We start from the raw sequence: 21,132 nt of genomic DNA on the forward strand, positions 1-21,132 counted from the left end.
AGCCAAGTTAATCAGAGAGCTGAAATGAGATGTTGGAGAAAGGGGCCGTGGGTGACTTGGGGTTTGCAGTGAGCTGAGTGATGTGAAATCTCTTGTGTCTGGCTGAGCTCTGAAAGAAATGCTTTATTAAATCTTCTTTGTGTGAGATTTCAAGCTGCCTCTGGACTGGAAAATAGGACCATTCCAGTATGTGGCATATAATCAGGAACTGAAGTCCTTAGTGCAGGTTTTTCTGCCGAGTAAACTCTGATCAGCATAGACACATAACTCAGAGGGCTCGGGATTGAGAAAGATGAATTAGACACAACACACCCGTGCACTTCTTCTACCCAGTATCCCCAAAATGCTTCACAGAATTAATCATGCTGGCAGCAACAACCAGGCATTAGGAAAGGCAGCACAGATGGGCATAAATTCACCACACTGAATCGAAACTGTCCCGTGGGCCAGTGGGTCCCAGGTCCATTATCTCAGCTTTCATCCCCTCTGGAACATAATGCTTGTCATGATTGATCTCCTGTGCACTGGCTGTCCTGGGAGTCTCGAGTCTCACTGTACTTTCTGCTGCAATTTGGACACAGTTTGGGCAGCTGCAGCCTCTTGCCATCCCTGTCCAGCACCCCTCCATCTCTGCTGTAAGCTGGAGGCTCACAGCTCTTCCCTGTCACAGCAGGGCTGTGCCACCCCCAAACACCTGCAGAAAGTATTTACTACAAAGAAACAGAGAGAGACAGGCACGACAGGCAAGGATGAGGAAAAGTGAGAGGTTCCCAGAGCACTCCCCATGTCGCACAATCTCCCTTGCCCTTTTTCACATCTTGTCTCTCCCTCTGTGCTTGGCCACATAGCCAGGAAAACAAGACAGGACAGGCAGCATCGACCAGATTCCCTCTTCCTCTGTGCCCCTTACTTCACGCCGCCGCAGCACATCTGGATATGAAGAGCCTGGAATCTCAATCCTGCTGGGAATGGCAGGGATCGAGTTCCTGATCTGCTGCCTGCAAACCCCGACAGGAAAGTGTCCCAAGGGGCCGAGACACAGCGAGCATTCCCCTTCCTTTGCGCCGCCCCCGCAGCACACGAGCTCCTTGCCTACCTTTTATTGCTGACAAGGAGGAGGACAGAGCCATTCTGGATATTGGCCTCTTTGAGAGTCTCGTGCTCCTCGAGCTGCCTGGAGTTGTAATAAAATGTCTTCTTCCAGGAGGTGACGCCCTCCCGCACTAAGAGAGCCCGCAGGTCCATCACTGTGTCCCTGGGCCTGACTGTCAGGGGCATCATCAGGTCCTCGTCAGCCAGGTGCACCTTGATGTGGTACCTCTTCCAGCGGGAAAGGCTCCGGCGCAGCGTGTCCATCCTCTCCAGCTCTCCAGGGCCAGTGTGGCGGAGAGGAGCATCCAGCTGGGAGGTCGGCAAGGCAGGGATGTGGCTCTGAAGAGCCTGTCTGCTTCGAACAACTTAAAATGTCCTGCCAAACCTGTTCCTCCCAGTTGTTGCGCCGCATGCTTCGCATTCCAGGGAAGAGCTCACCTGGCTCCATGAGCCTGCTGGCTGGGAAACATCTCCATGAATCATTTCCACACACCCCGAAATCCCATAATAATTACGTCTTCACAGAGTGCTCTTCATGCCAATGGCTCTCAGAGAACTTTAAAGCTGGATCTCCACAGCCATTAGAAACGTGGGTGCGTGTGAGAAATGAATGGGTTTAGCAACCTCGTGTCTCCTGCTCTGAAAAGCTGCCAGCTGGGGAGAAGATCTGTTGGCAAAATAGGCACTTAGGAACTTCACAGCTATTTAACATGGCCATTTGAATGAAGAAAAGTGCTCTGCACAGTGGAAAATTAGGACCTCCTTGCAGTCTACAGGTTCCTCATGAGGGGAGGTGGAGGGGCAGCTCCGATCTCTTCTCTGTGGTGACCAGTGACAGGACCCAAGGGAACGGCTGGAGCTGTGTCAGGGAGGTTTAGGATGGATCTTAGGGAAAGATTCTTCCCCCAGAGGGTGGTGGGGCACTGACCAGGCTCCCCAGGGCAGTGGGCACGGCCCCAAGGCTGCCAGAGCTCCAGGAGTGTTTGGACAACACTCTGAGGGACAGGGTGGGATTGTTGGGGTGTCTGTGCAGGGCCAGGAGTTGGGCTCAATGATCCTTGTGGGTCCCTCACAACTCAGCATATTCTGTCATCCTGTGAAATTCCTCACGGAGGAGAATCAGAGCCCCCTGAAGAGATAAAGCCTGGCTGTGTGAACACCCCTCATCAGTGCAGATTTCCCCAGGGGGTCTGTACAGTTACTGTACACGAACAGCCTGGGACCCTCCAGAAGGGGTGGGACTCACCCACTGCTCATCATCCCCTCAGATATCTCACTCATATTGACTCACACGTGCTCCTCGTCGCTTCATCATCTTGATTTCCTCTTCCTTTCGGATCCCTGCCTAATTGCAGGGCTGATCGTATCCCGCTCGGCACGTGAGTGGGATCGGCAGCACGGGGCTCCAGGCACACCAGGAACACTGGGAACAGAAGCCTCAGAGCACCGAGGGGAACAAGCAATACTTTGGGAAATACAAGGACACCTCCAAAAGGAAGGAAGTGATGCCAGCCACGAGAGCCAGCTGTACCTGACTGATCCCGCAAGGCAGACTCTGGCAGTCACAAGATGATACTTCAGAGAAAACACCATCAAGATAAGGAAGCCTTTTTTTCTCTTTTTCTCAAAAAGATCAAGTCACCCTCTTATCTTGTAGGTAACTTCCTGCAGCCCATATTACAGGAATTAATTCCCCCTCATCCATTCTTCTTAACACAGACCAGTCTTTTCAGACCAAAGTGCTGCAAGACAGTTGAGTTCAGAGTCTGCTCTTCACTAAAAAGGAGCTGCTCTTGCCCAGTAGATAACAAAACAGCCTGATTTTCAGATATGGCAGCTCCCATTGAGAACAAAAGAAGTGTCCACTCTCCAATGGAGGAACAAGGTTTCCAGCCTGTCTTCAAACCTCCCTTTTCCATCCCCAGCACTTTGTGTCTCTGCCAAGAACAGCAGCAAAATACCTCCAGTTACACCAGGGGCAGTGGAGATTTTCTGGTGCATTTGGGAAGAACTGAAGCTTCTGCTCACAACATTTTCTTTCCATCTTGGGTCACTCCAAAGGTATGATTGTTTTGGTGGGGTCTGGGATTCTTGGGTCCTCACTCTGCCACTGACTTGCTTCAAAGGCTTGAGATGAGTCATGTCATGCCTTCGTGTCTCTGTTTGCTCACCTTATGACACGTGTAACGTGTGTCCATAAAGTGCCTTGTGGGAAACAGGAACTGCTTTTAGCACAGTCATGGTCTGGGAGCATTTAAATATGCCTGGATCTGGAGATGTGTCCATAATACTCTCAGGCACATCGTGTGACTCTTGGGATTAGTCCTGTGCAGGGCTAAGAGTTGGACTCAATGATCCTTTTGGGTCCCTTCCAACTCAGCATATTCTGTGTTCTGTGAATCTTGAAGACAGGACCACATCACCTCTATCAGAGAAGGAGAAGCTGAGGTACAAAGCTGTTATAACAAAAAAAAAGCAAAGGTCAGGCTCTGATCCCATATCCAGGTACCTCAGTGAGGGGTCTCATTTTCAGAGACCTACAGAAACTTGCAAGCCCAGGGCCTGGTGATTCCTCCTCTGTTGGGGTGACATTCACTTGGGGAGCCAAACTCCATCCCTGGTGTGCAGCCAGAGTCTCAGGGGTAAAGCAAGGGTCTGATCCAACTCCCAGTGCCATCCAAGGGCAGACTCTCATTGATGGCAGCCAGACCTGGATGAGGCCCCAGACACACCGAGGTCTGGTGGCTCTGGCCAAGAGGATCTGCCAGGTGAGTGCCAAGGGGAGCATAAGGCATCCTCATCTCAGCAGAGCCTCTCTGGTGTCAGAGAGTCCATCAGCTCCATCCTCCCAGCATACCTGACAGCCTGACAGCTGCCAAAATCCTCCCTCAGACACCTTTCAGACAGATCCTGTTTATTTTTAGGACAGCTCTTTCCCATCAAGGCTCAGATGAATATCATTATACAGATAAGGGGGATGGTGGCAGGAGGAAAACACACGGATATTATTTTTATTTCTTTGCCTGTGATGTGGCTGCAAAACTTTCCTCACATACCCCCACCCACCCACAGTGGGACTCTTCATTTTATGAACAGGGATGATATCCCAGCCTAGGAAAGCAGGATAAGGAGAAGCACACCAGTGAAGTCAGCTTATGAAATATTGAAGTAGTAAAACCCTCGCTGGAACACGTGAATGTCTAATGCCAGTTTCAATTAATTTTGAATTTTTCATTAAACCATTATTAAAAGCAAGAGGACAGCAGAAATAAGGGAAATTGACTTGGGCAGTATATTAAGTACCTTAGTTTTGCTGGAGGATGTTTTATTATCTGTCCAAAGCAATTATTTCACCAGCTCCTGATGGTTTGTGGGCTAAACAGAGGTATAGAAAAAAGTTCTAAATGGTCTTTCCTCAAAGTTATTTTCATTTCTGTCACCTATCCTGCACCTGGCAGCCTGTTTGGGTGGTGTCTCTGGCACATCATCTGGGGAGGAAAAGACATGGAGTCAGAGTTCTGGGGATCTGTGATAAAGTGTCACTCTGGCATTATTTACAAATCAAATAAAAACTTGTTGACTTAAAGCTTTTCCCCATATTGAGGGCAAACAAAAGACATGGAAACATTGAGAGACATTCATTAGGAAAGCCTGAAAAGCAATTTAGAACCCAGGTGGGCTGGGATGTTTTTATGGGGGGAAGAAATAAAGCAACAGCATTTATCAAATGTCTCCTGTTCTCAAAGCTTCCTTACTCCATTGACTAGAGCAAAAGAGAAACATCTGCCTAAATTAGGTGCTTTATTAAGACATCTCAAGCTGGTTGAGATGATCCTGGGCTTTAATATTTTATAATGCCAGAATAGAGGTCCTTCTTTCTTAGGAAGGTGGGGTTTGTAGGGGTTTGACAGGGGCTGTTTTGCTCTTTGTTGTGCTGCTCTCCTTGAAAAGGGTGACAGAGGAGAAATGGGATGTTGCTCAATAAGGATATAAAGGTTTCTACAGGGAATAAAGGTTTCCATAAGGATATGAAGGTTTCTCTATCCTTTCAGAAGTCACAGGGAAACATCTGCAGGAAAATTGACCCTGATTTCCCCTGGCACAGCCTGTAAGGCTTTGGGGAAACCCCCCTGCCAGTGCTGGTCTTTCTGGCAAGGCAGATCCTTTGCTGTTCCTTGGAGCTCCCTGATCCCAGGACTTGTGGTCAGTAGTGATGAACACTTAAGAATTTTCCTCTGATGTTTCTTTGGGGTGAGTTTGTGTTTGGGAGCAAGGGATGAAGTGTGAGGTGACCACCCTTGCCAGGCTGACCATACTTACACCTGCAGCTCTGCAACACTGGGTAACCAAAAAGGGATAAGAGAAGGTTGTAAACCTCCAGTCCAATATGCAGCTGGCACCTAATTCCTCAGTGCCACAGATATCTCAGGTGATGGGGCAGCTTAAGGCACTCATATTTATATTTCTGAAGTCCCAGAGGCCCCAACTAGAGTTGTACCACCACGTGCCAAGATGAGTAAGGCCCTTCCTATCATTCAGTGCTTTCCTCCTCCTGAGATGTGCTTGGTTATGAAATAACTGGGCTCACTTTATATGTCAAAGTTACATCTACAGCAAAGGAACAAAGAGCTAATAAATGATTAATAAAAGCTTTGAGAAATGAGTAATTAAATGCAACAGCTTTTTAGAGTCCAACAGATAAGCACAAAATATGTAAGCCCAAGTGATAACACTTTCTCCTGATATAACTTATCTGCAGCACACTGCTCACATCTGCAAGAGGGCTTAGGAACACTATTAACTTCTTGTGCACCAGGAATAAAGAGAGCCTTTCTGTGATGGAGGAGCACTTCTCCTGGGGATTAGGACCAAATCCTCATTGTTTAGATCATTTTAAATCCAGAAAAGCTGGAAGGTGCTTATGTTAATGTATATGGGAGGTGTGAGTGACGAGGGAAGCTCCAGTATCCCATCCTTTGCATGGGGGCAAATCTCCCCACCATCCTGCCCTGGTCCAGACCACAGTCAGGAGCTCTCCATCTGCTCCACCAGTATAAAAGATTTTTAAAAAAGGGTGGGGTTTGATCATAGTTTAATTCTTTCTGGTACAAAGAAGGATTCCTGCCACTAATGCAGCTGAAGTCACCAAGTCAGACAGATCCTGCTGCAAGTATCCAAATCAGACTCCAAAAGGCCCTACAACTGTCCTGGCTGGCTGCCCAGCAACAATATTGCATGAGGGCTGGTGGACTGTGTTTGGCATGGGATTGAACTTCAAACAGGCTGCAGAAGAAAAAAATATGTATATTCAGTTCTGTGAAGGATCAAACCTTCCTGGTTTTGGAACACAAATGAACCTGGAAGTTTTCTGAGCAAAAGTTGGACGTGAGTTGGTGGCACTTTCTGATGGAAAAGACAATGTGAAGGGGAAAAAAAAAAAACAGTAACGCACATGTTAAATGAACCAGTCAAGTGCAGACAATGGAAAAGCTGAAAAATGAGTATGGAGGAAAGCGTTTTGTGGTGGTAGCTATTTCTCACTGCAGTTCTTTATAACTTCCCAGATGAGAGATTCATGACCCTCGGAAGAAGTCTGTATCCTCCAGGGTTTGGCCTGAGGCAGCCCATGACTCACTCATTGCCAGGGCTGGCAATAAGCTGAGGAACAAGCAAGACAACAAAATGGTGGTGGAAACAGCAAAACAAGAGACAAATGAAATAATTTGTGGAAGAGCGAAAAAAAACCAAACCTCTGTGCACAAAGGAGGGCCCAAATGGAGTGAGAGTGAATGACTGTGCACTGGGGACTCAGAGGAGCTGCCATCCCAGGCATCCAGCTCCATTCCTTCCAGGTGAAACACATTCAGGTGCCTCGCTCCTCAAAGGTGAGGCAGGAGGAAATAGAAGATTTGAGTTTCTACGAGCCATTCCAGCTGCTGCACGACTCTTTTGCAGGAAGACAGAGGATCTGTGGATCTGCATTGCCATCTAATGGCAAGGGAGAGCTTAAAGCGCTCGCTGGGGCCAGCGAGGGGCTGGAACAGCAAAAACCAGGGAGGGAACGTATGATCAGCACCGATTGTCCTTTGCTCTAAAGGCAAGTCCTGCCTCTGTGACTGAAGGGTCTCACCGGAGAAGGGCAGCCCAGAGAAAGGAACGGCTGCCAAAATCTTGCAGCAGATGATGCTGGTTCCTGCTCTTCTGGCATCCTCTCCATTCTGTATTATCCAGGAATGTTAACATGCATTCAAGGTGGGATTTGCTTTCTTCTGCTGTACCAGCTGCTGGCAGCAAGACAGGCATATTTCAGGTGCTAAGTGAATTCTGCCATCCTAATCAAAGAAGTGTCAAATTCAGCATCTCAGGTGGTCAGAGACACTGCTGGGAAATGCAGATAACCAGGATTATTTAAGAGAAGTGGTAAATTTCCCTTGGATATAGGTATGGGAAAAGCACATCTACCATTTTGGTCACACCTAGCTCAGTACCTTGTGTTCATCCATGGTGAGTAATGGATACTTAATGAGAAAGTATGAGAGAGGGGTATTACTGATTGGTACTGCCAGTCTGGGAGACAGCCCTGCAGGGAGAGCCCACAAAGCACAGAAATCCAGTGAGATGTCAGAGTTTATGGATTTTGTCATTTAAAAGGATGTTCAGTCTAGGCCACCTTTGCTAATGATACACTGTGTTATATAGTTTCTACAACAGAAACTTTACAAGAGAGTGGATTGTTAGGAGCTACTTACATTAATAAAAACGAAGGAATTTGGTAAAGGATTGTCAACAGCTTCTTTATTCTGCTTTTAAATGTTTCTAGCCTTGACACATGCAGCTTTGCATATGAGGAGGAGCTGGAGCTGGATCAATGTGAAAGAGAAGAAGGAGATCTTTAATGACCACAGTTTAGAGCAGACCAGGAGCTGCAGGAGAAAATGGGGGATACAAAGTGTCTGGTTTTCCCAGATAGTGAAATGGAACATGGTGTGGGTCCCAGCTAACTTCTGGGCCACAAAAAAGGAGTAGGGATTGAGAGCACAGAAAATGTTGAGACCTGCCAGACTTCAGGCCACGGGTCCGACCACCCCCAGTCTGTTCAGATGCCTGCTGTGACACGCTTCCCAGGCAGCCTGCTGCCAAAGGAGTGAGCACACTCTCCAACAATCCAACTTCATTTCCTTCTGGTATCCTCTCATATTTACACACCAACCTTGCCAAGCCGTGCTCAGCCCAAACAGTTCCTCTGAAAGAAAAGGAAAAACAAAAGAACTCTTACAGCCTGTATAGCACCTTCCTGCCTGCCTGAAACAAAAGGAAAATAAATTGTTCGGAGGGAGGGCTCTTCTTTCTCTTCTTTCTTGGTCGCTCACCGTTTCACAAGCTAATGAAAGCCAGAGGCTGTGGGAGTGATGGGATTATCGTCACTGACTGAATTTTTCATGTCTTTCTCTGCAGTTCATGAAGCAGGGAAGAGAAGAAGGGAATGTACCTGGTTGAAGGGCTACAAAGGGTGACATGTTCCTTGATGTTCCTTTCTAAATGTGGCTCTGAGTCACGCTGAAGAGTTGATTAGAAAAATTACCTTCCTGCAGTAGAAAGGCAGAAGAGTCTCGTTCAGTGTTCGCTTCCCCAGCCCTGACTCCGAGCTTGCCCGAGCCTGTGGCAGGAAGGGGGTTGGTGAGCTGGCTGGAAAGCCACTTGTGCTCCTCTCAATCATAGAAATTGTGAAGAGGCTGCAAGAGCAGCCATAGGAACAGCTCGAAATGCACACCTAAGGGTACAAGCAGCTGTAGTCCCACAGAGCAGCATGTATGGTCTTGCATCTGCCTCCATCACACGAGTTCCTACATGTGCCGGGTCAAACGGGGCCAACGCAGTCCTTCCCCCTCGGTTTCCTCCCCTGCTTGATGTGTCTCCAAAGCTGCACCCCAAAACCTGCTCCTCTGAAACAGAGCTAGAAATGAAGCACATCCAACCTTGTGGCGTGCGGGACCACGGGGTGGAACAGGCCTGGAGGCAGGATGGCAGCGATCATTGAGGGAGGGAAGCCCCGGAGGAGCCACAAAACACGGCTGGATGGTTTGAACTGACAGGAGCAGTGTGAGCTGGACCACCAAGAGAAGTTATTAAATGTGTATGTTGTCCCGGAGAAAGCCGGTGGGGATCACCACAGCTGTGCCAGAGGCAGCTCAGCACAGTGGTGGCTGCCATGACCCCTCATGTGTCCTCGGGCTGTGGTCACCAGCACTGACCCCAGCTCAGCTCCTGGGGTTTCACCCTCAGCCCAAAACCCCCCAAATCCCTACAACAACCTATGGCCCTCGGCGGAGAAGTGCCAGCCATGATAGCGATTAAGGTAGTTTATTGGGGGTTAATGACACTTCTGCAGGTTTGGGAACACTGGTAATGTAGTGCCTCATCCCTACACCTTAAACCTACACCTTAAACCCACACCTTCAACCCACTTCCACGCTGAGGACCTGCGTGGTTTTATCTTCTACTGTTCAAAGCACAGAATCATTTAGGCCTCTAAAATCATCAGGATTGGAGAAAAAAAGGAAAAAAAAAAAAAAGTCCATGGGGCCACGTCGTTTCAGCGGTACCTCCGGGCTGGAGGAGGGGAGAGAAATGTGGCGATTTCTGAGGGGGAAATGCAGATTTAATTACATCAGGTGTGCTGAGGGGCGGGAACACACTAAGTGGCAAAAGCCAGCATCGGTTTCTCAGCAAACGCTCGACTTAGAACCGTTAAAAATTCCGATTGTTGTTTTATACATAGGACGAGAAGGGAAAAAAAAAAAAAAAGAAAAGAAAAAAAAAAAACCAGTACCAGGCGGCTGCGCTCGGCGTTATTTAACATCTAACTGCCGCTCGTGAGGCGGTGCCCGGGGCCGGATGAGGGGCGGGCCGAGCGCCCTCAGCCCGCCGAGAGCTGCAGTCCCGGCGCGCCGCCATCTTGGCGCCGCCTCAGCACAGCCCCTGGGGGCGCCCCCGGCCGCCATTTTGGGGCGGGGGGCGAGACGCTCATCGGGGGGGGAGGCTTGGTTGTAGTAAATTAATTAATTTTGAATTAAAACCCACTAAATCGTTGTCGTGGTTTAACCCCAGCCAGCAACCAAGCACCACGCAAGCCGCTCGCTTACTCCCCCTACCAGGGAATCAGGGATAGACTAAGAAGAGTAAAAGCTGGAAAACTCGTGATTTGAGATAAAGGCAGTTTAATAGGGAAAGCAAAAATTAAAAGCAAAGGCCATGCATACAAGCAAAGCAAAACAAGTCTTTAATTCACTGCTTCCCATGGGCAGGCAGGAGTTCAGCCATCTCCAGGAGAGCAGGGCCACATCACACATAATGGTTACTTGGGAGGACAAACATCATCACTCCAAACGTCCCCCTGCTTCCTCTTCTTCCCCTCACCATAGGTACTGAGCATGGTGTCATATGGTCTGGAATATCCCTTGGGCCAGTTTGGGTCACCTGTTCTGGCTGTGTTCCCCCTCCCACACACTCCCAGCTCCCTCCCTAGCATGGCCATACAAAAGCAGAAAAGGCCTTGGCCCTGTGTAAGCCCTGCTCAGCAATAACAAAAACATCACTATATTGTCAACCCTGTGTTCAACACAAATCTAAAACACAGCCCCACACCAGCCACTGTGAAGAAGATTAACTCTACTCCAACCAAACCCAGCACAATTATTCACAAAGGGCAGCCCAGTGGGTGCTGTGGGGGCACTTTGTGGGGCTCTGGCCCTGCTCATGGGCATTGTGCTGGTGTTGCCTTTATGTCCACTCTACTGTCATGTTTAGCTAAATAAAGGGCAGATTTTCCCCTAAAAGTATCTCCTGAAGGCCTTTTGGTGCTGTGCCAGCTCACCCCAGAGGATGGGGGAGTTCTGGGTGTTGTGCTGAGTCTCCTGGTGCCCTCGTAGCTCGGGATGCTGTGAGCACTTCTGAGGGAAGGACTGAGGGGTTGTGAGGGTGTGCAGGGAATTTGGGCTGTGAGTGACGTGGGTGGTCAACAGGACCTGGATTGGGCAAATAACTGGGGGAATGTGAAGGCTGGATCTCGGGAAAAGGTTCTTCCCCCAGAGGGTGGTGGAGCACTGAACAGGCTCCCCAGGGCAGTGGGCATGGCCCCAAGGCTGCCAGAGCTCAAGGAGCATTTAGACAACGTTCTCAGGGACAGGGTGGGATTGTTGGGTGTCCTGGGCAGGGCCAGGAATTGGACTCGATGATCCTTGTGGAACTCATCTCAGGATATTCCATGACTCCACGCAGGTCCCTGGGTAGCAAAGTCAGCGAGTGCTGTCAGGCTGCCCTGGAAGGTGCCATAATTCAGCCCTGCTACAGTCAGGACAAGGCAGGTGTTGGGCTGTGAGGCTCAGTGAGAGCATGTGAAGGGATGGAGAGGGCATGGGGTTAGGGGGATGTGTTTAATAGAGCTGCAAAAGGAAACAGGGCTTGTCCTGGGGCTGTTGGATGCTCTGCTTGGTGTCCTCTGGCAGTGGAACTACTCCTGATGTTCTTCCCAGAGCCTGCTCTTGCCTGACAGAGAGAAGGTGACTCCTTCAAACAGCAGAAGAAATAATTTACGGTGATCATCAGACTGCAACTTCAGGTATTGTTCAGTTCCCCAAGTGTTTAGTGAGGGAAATTTCAAGGACAAGCACTCAAACTCAGAGAATGCCTTGAGCCTGAACTTGGTATCTAAATCTGAGCTCTGTTATGTGTTATACTATCACAGATTATAGCTAGTTCCTTAACACCAGGGCTTATTTTTACAGCAAAAAAACCTGCTGTCTCTATCCTGCATCTTTTTATAACATAAATTTGGCTACCTCTTAAGCACATGATTGATTGATTGATTGATTGATTTTACGCATGGCTTTATTTTGGAGTAATCTAAAAGGATCCTTCCCTTTCCTCCATTAGCCTCATGCCATTATTCCAAGAAGCCAGGCCATCCCCCCAGCTCTGCTGGGCTGGTTAATTGCTCTGCACACACGAACGGGTGCTAATCAGCTTTCTTTCAAGCATGTGTTCATATGTCAACACTTTTGCTTCTGTCAGAAGCTTAAAAATGGAAACAGTTTTCTCTTTAAGAAAACAGGACCCAAATAAGGAGATGGTGGAGTGGTGAAGATTCCTCTAGTGAGCCTGTTCCAGCTCATTCCTTAGAAAGGCTGTGGATGGAAGATCAGAGAAGGGGCCAGTAGATCTGGGATTTGTCCAGGGGTCTCTGGGTTTAAAGACCTGTGCAACCACTTGAGCTCATTTTCCCTGTGGCTTGCCGGGGCACAACTTCTTTCTCTGCCCAAGCTGTTAAAAATCTAAAATTTCACTCATCAGATTCTTTCAGTTGCGAGACAAATCCAACCCAGCCTTGAGCAAAAATGGAAGCTATCAAGAAAAAGATGCAGATGCTGAAGTTGGACAAGGAGAATGCCATTGACAGAGCAGAGCAGGCTGAGACGGATAAAAAGGCAGCTGAGGACAAATGCAAGCAGGTAAGTGGAAATAAAATCACTGGCTGTGTGTGTGCTGTGAAAATAAGTGTCACAAAATACTGTGCTGCAATTTTCTGATTCAGAAAGCAAAATAATTTGAAGTCAGGTTTTCTGTTAATCTTCTTTTGAAGTTTTTTTGCCTTTTTGTTACGCTTATACAGCCAGGTCTAGGCAGTAACTTGTCAGCCATCTCAGTCTTTGCAAAATTAACATCATCCTCAGATTTATTAGCAGTACTTTGTCTAAGTTTTCTTAAATCTTACATAATTGCCTTAATTTTCTTGTGCTTTTGATTCCACGGAAAAGGCCTTTACTTACTCAAAATCAAAGCTACCAACCTTGACACCTGTAGGACTACTGCTAATAGAGTCAGCTGTGTCTAAACATTAATTAAGCCTCTCCTTGAAGCAAATTAATAAAGTTCACTTCAAGTCCTTGGTGCACAGAGTGCCCCTTAGAGGTGCCAACTAAGAGTCAACAGTAGATATATATGTTCTGTCATTTTTTGTCAAGAATAATCAAAAATATCTTAATTTGGATGCTCTGCTTTTAGCTGAATTTTAATGATAACATTTTCAGTTCTTTTGCTTTTCAATGTCTTTATTCTGGGTGTCTGCCTCCTATTTGAGCTTTGGTATTTTCAGAACAATCTTGAAATGTAAGTTGACTACACTCAAGTTTTTACAGCACTCCTTGTAAAATTACCACCTTTCCCTTTTACATTCTCTAAATGTGGCTGCTTCTACTACCTCTTCCAGACTGCTCTGATATGTTATTAGCATTCATTTGGCCTAATATTTCTTTTTCTTTAGAAAAATAAATCTTTGATCTTACTCCTCTTTTCTGAATTGTCTCGAAATTTTCAGCTTCTTTTTTTTTTTAATGTGGGCACAGTACTCAAGTAGTGATTTTAATATTCATACACAAAGCCAGCATCACCTTCATCCTGCTGCTCACTGTCCCTCTGTTAGAGCACCCAAGCAAGGTTTCAGTTCTCTCACACTCTCTGGTTACTCTGAGTAAAACTATTGCAACGTAACAACGTTCCAGAATAGCACACTACCAAAAATGTCTTCATCATTGAAACTAAAATGAAGGAAGTGCACCAAAACACAAACTATTTTGATAGACTACATTTTTGTGAAGGTGGAGCTAAGCAGATAAATCAGCTTCTCAGCAGACTGAGCTGTTTTGAGTTGCAAATGAAAGGATGGAGCAGATGGGTTTGCAGGCCCACCCTTATCAGCAGCCAGCCTCTGATAACGTGAATTCTTCAGGGAGCATGAGGCAGTTTGTCATTAAACAGTCTCCCAGCAGGTTATAAATAGCACCATTCTAGTGAATAATATGGATTTATATGGTATGGAGGAGTCTGAGCCTCATGGTAGGATGGAGCATATCTTGCTGGGCCACAGTTAGGGAATAATCCAGGTTAGAAGGGACCTCCTGAGGTCACCAGGTCCCTTCTACAGCAGGGCCAGCCCTGTTCCCTCCCACTTCCATTTGGGTTGAAGTGTCCTGAACCTCCCACAAAGGTGATTAGGGAACCACCACTCATTTTTTCCAGCTGTACAGGAATTGAACAGTTTCCTGATAAATCACCAAGTCTGGGAACAAACACAGGGGCATAATTTAAAAACATTTATAATTATGCTGCAAAACTGATTGTTGCAGTGTGTCCAAAATAAAAATGGGGTGAAAAGGGGCTTATACCAAGTTATATATTAAACCAGATCCCATGTGTGCAGTGGCAGAGAATGTTCTTCAAGGGTGAGATGTTTTTAGTGATCTTTCCCTAGCAACTGCTACCAGTCATTCTCAGACTCTTGTCCCCAGCAGAACTTTGATCTGGTCTTTTGTGACTCTTTGTATGTTAAAATGAAGTTAAACTAATAGTAAAGAGAGGTTTTATCATATTAAACTGTATCTGATACTACATCAGGATGCTCACTTTGGGGGTTTTCTCTCTTGAAAGGTAGAGGATGAGCTGGTAGCTCTGCAAAAGAAGTTGAAAGGAACTGAAGATGAGCTGGACAAGTACTCGGAGGCTCTCAAAGATGCCCAGGAGAAACTGGAGCAGGCTGAGAAGAAGGCCACTGATGTACGTACCCACTTCCCTGTAACTCTGCTCTGTGTCTTTTGTAGGTACTGCACTGTTATAGGAACGGCTGAGAATTTCTATTCTGCAGCACTAGGCTGAGGATAGAAAGGCAGGGTTGTGGTGCAGGGATTTTATCTCCTCTCCCCTCTGCCAGAGGGAGCCGGAGCTGTTCTGCACCGAGCCCACGGCACAGCTGCCCCCGGGACACGGTGCCACTCGGGGCTCGATGGACACCCAGAGGAGAACTGATGGCACTGAAACGGGGGGGGAGGAGTGCTGTGGGTGGGAATTCTTTACAAAAACTGAAATCTCCTTTAACCAAGTAAACAAAATCGTGATCTTTGCGGGAAGCCGGGACAGCAGCAGGGCTCCAGCTGTGGCGTAAAGACGCCCTTTGCCTCCATCCCCAGGGTTAAAGAGCAGCCCCCGCTCCCCGCCACACCTCGGCCGCTTTTGGCAGCGACGAACGGCGGGCAGGGCCCGGCAGCGGCGTCACCAGCCCCGAACCCCCCCTTTTTGGGACCGGGAGGTGGGGCCGGGGAGCGCGGCCGCCGGGGGCTGCATCGCCCCGGCCCGGGGATGGCGATGGCGATAGGGATGGGCATGGAGACAGGGATGGGGACAGGGATGGGGATGGCGGGGGACGGGCGGGACTGTCCCGGCCCTGCCTGCGCCGACTCCCCAGTGCTACGTCACCAGCTCTACCTCCACCTCCAGCCGCGTGACGTCATCGGGCCATTGAAAGGCGCGGGGCCGCCACGTGCAGCACCTCCGCGCCCAGCCCGCCGTCCGCGCCGCGCCCATGGCCGCGCCGAGCTCCCTGGAAGCCGTCAAGAGGAAGATCCAGTGCCTGCAGCAACAGGCGGATGAGGCGGAGGATCGCGCCCAGGTCCTCCAGCGGGAGCTGGACCTGGAACGGGACCTGCGGGAGAAAGTGAGACCGCCCGGGGCTGCCTGCTCGCCTTCTCTCGGTCGCTCTCTTCCCGGGCTGCTCCTTCCTTCCTGTCTCTGGCTCTCTCTCGCTGGGGCGCACCCGGCTCTCCCTCGCTGCGGGAGGACGGCTCGGCTGCCTCCATCCCCGGGCTGTTCCCGCTCCGCACGCTCGGCCCGCGGGAGCCGCCGGCGCTGCCGCAGCGCCGCGCCCGCCCCGTCCCGTCCGGTCCCGTCCCGGGGGGAACCGGGCGCGGCCCCGGCGCCCGCCGCTTCTCGCGCTTTGGGGCCGATCCCTGCGGAAAAGGGACACCCATCGGCCAGGGGTTCGAGCTCCCGTGGGCACCGGGGAGCGCTTGCGAGTTTAGTAGGAAATGGCTGTTTAATTAGGGAAAAGCGCTGCATGACACGGAGCGGGGAGTTCCCGCCTCTCGGCGCCGCACCGCTGGCTCCGGCACAGCTGGGGAATGTCCGAACTGCTGCAAAATAACTTTCCCTCCTGGTTTTCTCACAGAGAAACGCGAACTCTCCGCTAGCGTGCGGCTCTCCCGGGGCTGGACAGCTGGTTTCACTTAGATTTGTGTGTAATCAGCCTTCCCGGCATCTTCCTGCTATTTTATCACATGTCAGCGAGTTAGTTTTACCGTATAAGGACTGCGGGCTGCTGCTGGGAGAGGTGGAGCCAGGCTCACCCCAGCTTCCCAGTGGCCCCGGCTCCAGAGCTTTGGAATCTTGCTGAATTAAAATATGACTTAAAAGTGCCCTGTCTAGAGGAAGGAGTTGCTGCCACAGAACAGATGCCAGTTACGTACATGATCGATGCCTTGTGTGTAAATGGAGAAAGTTAAACACAGCACGGGGTAAAAAACAAATGAAATGTTGGATAATTTATGACTAGAGGAATCCTGGGTCAGCTTCCATTTGGATCAGCCACTGAACTCCTTTCCAAGATGGCTCAGCTGTGAATGGAAACCACTTCCTCCAGCTTAGGAGTGGTCAGTGACCAAATTTGCAAAGCTGCAGCAAAACACTTTTTTTTTTTAAAGTGTTTTACCATAAAGCATAAAACAATCACCCTTCCAGAGTCTGTTGCCCATAAAAGTGGGGGGTTTTTTTAAAAAGTTAATCTTAGAGATGGCAATCCTGCTCAGATTTGGGGACAATAAAGTGTGCAAACCTGGCAGTTATGAAAACAGGGCTTTATTTTTCTTCAAAAACAAGCAGTTAAAGGAGCCAAATCTTAATAAACATATTTATGGACACCAGTTTGTCCATGTTGTCTGTATCAGGCCTTTCTCCCAGCAGTCTCTCCATTTATAAGTTACTCTATTTTTTATACATTAATAGCACTCCAGTTACTGAGCAGTTTATTCAGTAATATAGAAACCTTATCAAGAAATGCTTTCTGCCTTATTCCTTAAGTAGCACAGGAAACAAAGTGAACTTATTTTAAGAACATATCTAATTTTGCCCCAAAAAAGCCTGACTCTGCCATGTTGAGGCCAACTGTCAGGCCCAGCTGACCATGAAGATTCTTCAGTGTTTGCAGGCTCAGGAGCCAGGATGGAAAAGGAACTGGCTCAGACCTCAGCAGTGGGTTGTGACTGTGGTCCAGGATGGAACCAAGGGCAGAGAAACCAACAGTGAAGGTTTTGGAACTAAGCCATTATGGGAACAGTTCGGTTTTGAACTGTAGATAGATTCAGCCTGGTAAAGTGATCCAAAAATCCTTCGATCCTCGGGCAGTCCTGTCCTTTGTTGTGTGGCAGGAATGATAAGTACCACTGGAAAAAAAAGAAAGGACAAGCACACACTCCATACCTTGACATTCCTGAGATGCCACAGTTTAAGCAAACAAAAAGCAGAGGCAGAAGGGCCCCTGGAGCTCCGGGGAGATGCCATTGCAGTTTTAAGGGAATTGCTTAGTTGGGAAGGTTTTCCAGCAGCCTGTGTAACCCCGGGTCTGGGTGGTTGTTTCACAGGCTGAAGGGGAGGTGGCAGCTCTGAACAGACGCATCCAGCTCGTGGAAGAGGAGTTGGATCGTGCCCAGGAACGACTGGCCACAGCCCTGCAGAAACTGGAGGAGGCTGAGAAAGCAGCAGATGAGAGCGAGAGGTATGTCCCTTTGGGACTTTCTTTTGGTAAAAAATTTCATGTATATGAGTAAAATGTTCCTGTATAATTTAGCGTCTGCAGATCAGAGACTCAGAACTTCTTTATAAGCTTGAGTGAGTAATTCCTTTAGCCTTGAAGAACGTGGATGGGCGTAATGGGCCATTTCTGGGTTACAAATACCAAATTCCACTTCAGGACCTTTGAGATAGAAGTGCTAAAACGCTTCTAACATTAAACACGCTTTGACTTCTGCAGGGGAATGAAGGTGATCGAGAACAGAGCAATGAAAGATGAAGAGAAAATGGAGATTCAGGAAATGCAGCTGAAGGAGGCCAAGCACATTGCCGAGGAAGCCGATCGCAAATACGAGGAGGTAAAAGGGAGAAGGAAATGGTGAAACGTTCAGGAGAGCTCTGAACAACAACTTTACTCCCCACTTCAGTTCCTCTTTGTGCACTTGTTGATGCTTGGAACATTCCCAACAAGGAGGAGTTTTAATAGTGGCTTTGCAGCATCCTAATGCTAAAAGCGCTGCAAAATCTTAACTAATTGGGAAGTCTGTTATGTCTGGGGGGGTGTGATTGATTCTAATTTCCTCATTCCAAAGGAAGCAGGAGTGTAATGCTTTGAGAGAAATCCGTAAGGAAGCTGTCCCTGCCCGTGGCAAGGGGGTAGAATGAGATGATCTTTAAAGTCCTTCCCAACCCAAACCATTTTGGGATTCTGTGAACTCCAGGCTGGCCTGACAGAGCTGTTGTGTCTTTACAGGTTGCCCGTAAACTGGTTATTTTGGAGGGTGAACTGGAACGAGCTGAGGAGCGTGCAGAGGTGTCTGAAGTGTGAGTAACTGTTTAGAATACACTGAAGGTCAACACTGTATTTCATTAGAAAAATCTACTCCTGGGAGGCAGGCATGTAATCAGTACCTGTAGAAAAGCCTGTTTGTACATTATATACCCACTTTTCTCCTTTCAGACTTCATTACCTCCTGCCTTGTTTGTTTTAAATTCTTTGAAAATTAAATCACACTAGTAATTCATACTTTTATTATCCCCCCCATAGTAAATGTAGTGACCTCGAAGAGGAGTTAAAGAACGTCACAAACAACCTGAAGTCTTTGGAAGCTCAGTCTGAAAAGGTTGGTTCTTGCAGTAAACTAAGGGGTACAGGCAAAGCCAAAACTTGTAAATAAAATTCATAGAAATAAGCCAGAAATACAAAGCAAGTGAGAGGTTTTAGCTGCCTGGCTGTGGCTCCTGCTCCATCAGTTCTGCCCACAGCAGCCTGAAAACCTGGGGAAGAGGAGAAAACCACGGAAATGGTGTTTGCAGCTGTTGTAAAAGGAAAAGTGGTTATAAATAGGTCACAGTTTCATAAACATTTATTATTGTTGCTACAACTTCCCTTAAAGAGTGTTTATTGTTTTCACAGTACTCGGAAAAAGAAGATAAATACGAAGAAGAAATCAAGATTCTCTCTGACAAGCTGAAAGAAGTGAGTTTGGCCATCCCCAAACTGTATTTTGGCATCATTTCTTTTAAGAGCATCCAGTGACTCTTACTTCAACTTTTTTTAGGCTGAAACTCGTGCTGAATTTGCAGAGAGAACCGTTGCCAAACTGGAAAAGTCTATTGATGACCTGGAAGGTATGGAATGGCTCAAATTTCTTTAAAAGTGGTTGGTTCCAAATCAGAAAACAAATTTTAGGAGTGAGTGGTGGGTTTTATTGGCAAAGGGCAGCAGCACTCATCAGGTGTATTGGTAGATGGGTGTGATGTGTCTACTGGGAAGTTCTGAAAGAGGTTTTCCTGCAAAAAGTTGGTAACAACGACCTGCTTTTGGCCAACTCAGGGACTCAAGGGCTCGAGATCCCAACCCTACTTAATCTGCTTACTGAAAAAATAATTGTGGGATTGCAAAAAGGAAACGTAGGTGAAGCTCCTGACCGGGCAGCTGTGTGGGTGTTTTGCTTCCCTTCTGATACTCAACCACGCCTCTGTTTTCTTCTCTTGTTTTCCTCCCCAACTGCTTTGGCTGCTGTTGCCTTCTGCCTGTCTCCTCCTCCTGTGGCCTCCTCTCTTCCCTGCATTTTCTGCTGGCCCTGCTGACCGACAGACGAGCTCTACGCTCAGAAGCTGAAGTACAAAGCCATCAGTGAGGAGCTTGACCATGCCCTCAATGACATGACCTCTTTGTGACCTGCCCCTGTGTGGGGGCACAGGGGGGGCTCCCTCTCGCTGCGTTTCTCAAGCTTTTCTTGCCTGTCATCCCTGTCACTCCTGTGCCACTTCCACAAGTGACCCTTCCACCTCTGTGGGCACTGAGCTCAATAAAACACGATACCTCTACCTGTCAGCCTTTGGGGTTTCCTTCCTTGGGACTTACCTAAACTGCGCTGGTGACACCACCAAAACCAGCTCCTCACACAGGGAAGGGCAGACACAGCCAGGGCAGGACCTGGCACTGGCAAACACCTCAGTTTTAGTGTTCCCAGGACACAGGTGGCAGCAAAAAGCTTTGGGTGCTTCTGGTGTGTCCTTGTGCTCCATCTGCCTGGTTAAAAACCTCTCGGTGCAAGGAAAACCCAGCAGGATGTGTCCTGTACGTGACACGTTAAGTCAGAGCACAAGTCTGTCATGGCCCAAACCCTCCCTAAATGAGAGCAGTTGCCAAAAGATGCTCCAGCTGTAGAGGTGTGTTAAACACAAAGGTAAGTTACCACGGGTTTTATTAAAAGAAAAAAGCTGTAAAATAACGTGGCTTAAGTTGTGTTTTCCTTCTTTCCCACTAGAAAAACTTGCCCAAGCCAAAGAGGAGAACCTGGGCTTGCACCAGACACTGGACCAGACGCTAAACGAACTGAACTGTATATGAGAGGCAGGGACCTGCCACTGGCCAAGGAACTGCCCCGTCCCTGCAGCGCTCCTCTCTCCTTCTTTCTCTCTGTATCCTGGGAAAGCCAATTAAGTTATGACCAGCACAGCCACGCCGGAGGCTCTGGGTGTCACTCGGGAACCTTTTTCCCCCAGACCTCCCCAGGGAGCCCCCGTGGAGCCCCCCGCGTGCCCCGCCCGTGGCTGCCCCGCACGGTTCATGACTCCTTTTGTATAACCTGGTAGAAGCTGTACCCGGGCAGTGGCGGCACCGCCCGGCCCTGCCCTTCCATATTAAAAATTTCTCTCAGAACCGAGGTTTCCTTGTGGGTTTTTGGGGCGCTCCTCTCCGCGTGACGTCACGCTGGGCAGCGGCAGGAGTGGCGTCACTGCCACCGCCCGCAGGAAGTGACTAGGCGCGCCCGCGGGGAGCCAATCGCAGCGCCGCTTACACCCGGGAGGAGGGCGTGCGCCAATGGCATCGCCGCTTACATCCGGTAGGGGGCCGCCCGC

At 48.6% G+C, this 21,132-nt stretch overlaps 1 protein-coding gene across 4 annotated transcripts; it reads left to right on the top strand.

Annotated features, from left to right (window-relative positions):
- The first annotated feature begins 11,529 nt into the window (after nt 1-11,529).
- Nucleotides 11,530-20,932, top strand: TPM4 (tropomyosin 4). 4 transcript variants are annotated; one of them, XM_032711908.1, is made up of 10 exons: nt 11,530-11,710; nt 12,442-12,599; nt 14,575-14,700; nt 17,613-17,746; nt 18,002-18,119; nt 18,515-18,585; nt 18,809-18,884; nt 19,178-19,240; nt 19,323-19,392; nt 20,538-20,932. In XM_032711908.1, the coding sequence occupies exons 2-10, from the start codon at nt 12,486-12,488 to the stop codon at nt 20,618-20,620; spliced, it is 855 nt and encodes a 284-aa protein (XP_032567799.1). In that variant the 5' UTR covers nt 11,530-11,710; nt 12,442-12,485; the 3' UTR covers nt 20,621-20,932. The 4 variants fall into 4 exon arrangements, with proteins under 4 accessions (XP_032567799.1, XP_032567800.1, XP_032567801.1 ...); XM_032711909.1 differs by lacking the exons at nt 11,530-11,710; nt 20,538-20,932 and adding an exon at nt 19,862-20,094 and having other exon boundaries at nt 12,252-12,599; XM_032711910.1 differs by lacking the exons at nt 11,530-11,710; nt 12,442-12,599 and adding an exon at nt 15,418-15,634 and having other exon boundaries at nt 14,579-14,700.
- The last annotated feature ends 200 nt before the right edge of the window (nt 20,933-21,132 follow it).

The sequence above is a fragment of the Chiroxiphia lanceolata genome, chromosome 27 (genome assembly GCF_009829145.1).
Source record: "Chiroxiphia lanceolata isolate bChiLan1 chromosome 27, bChiLan1.pri, whole genome shotgun sequence".
In the NCBI taxonomy this organism is placed as follows: Eukaryota; Metazoa; Chordata; class Aves; order Passeriformes; family Pipridae; genus Chiroxiphia; species Chiroxiphia lanceolata.

Excerpts from the sequence above, each read along its gene's own strand:
- TPM4 (XM_032711908.1), top strand. The coding sequence starts at position 12,486 with ATGGAAGCTATCAAGAAAAAGATGCAGATGCTGAAGTTGGACAAGGAG. Across the intron at positions 18,586-18,808 it reads CGTGCAGAGGTGTCTGAAGT|TAAATGTAGTGACCTCGAAG; the intron begins GTGAGTAACTGT and ends TCCCCCCCATAG. Across the intron at positions 19,241-19,322 it reads TCTCTGACAAGCTGAAAGAA|GCTGAAACTCGTGCTGAATT; the intron begins GTGAGTTTGGCC and ends AACTTTTTTTAG.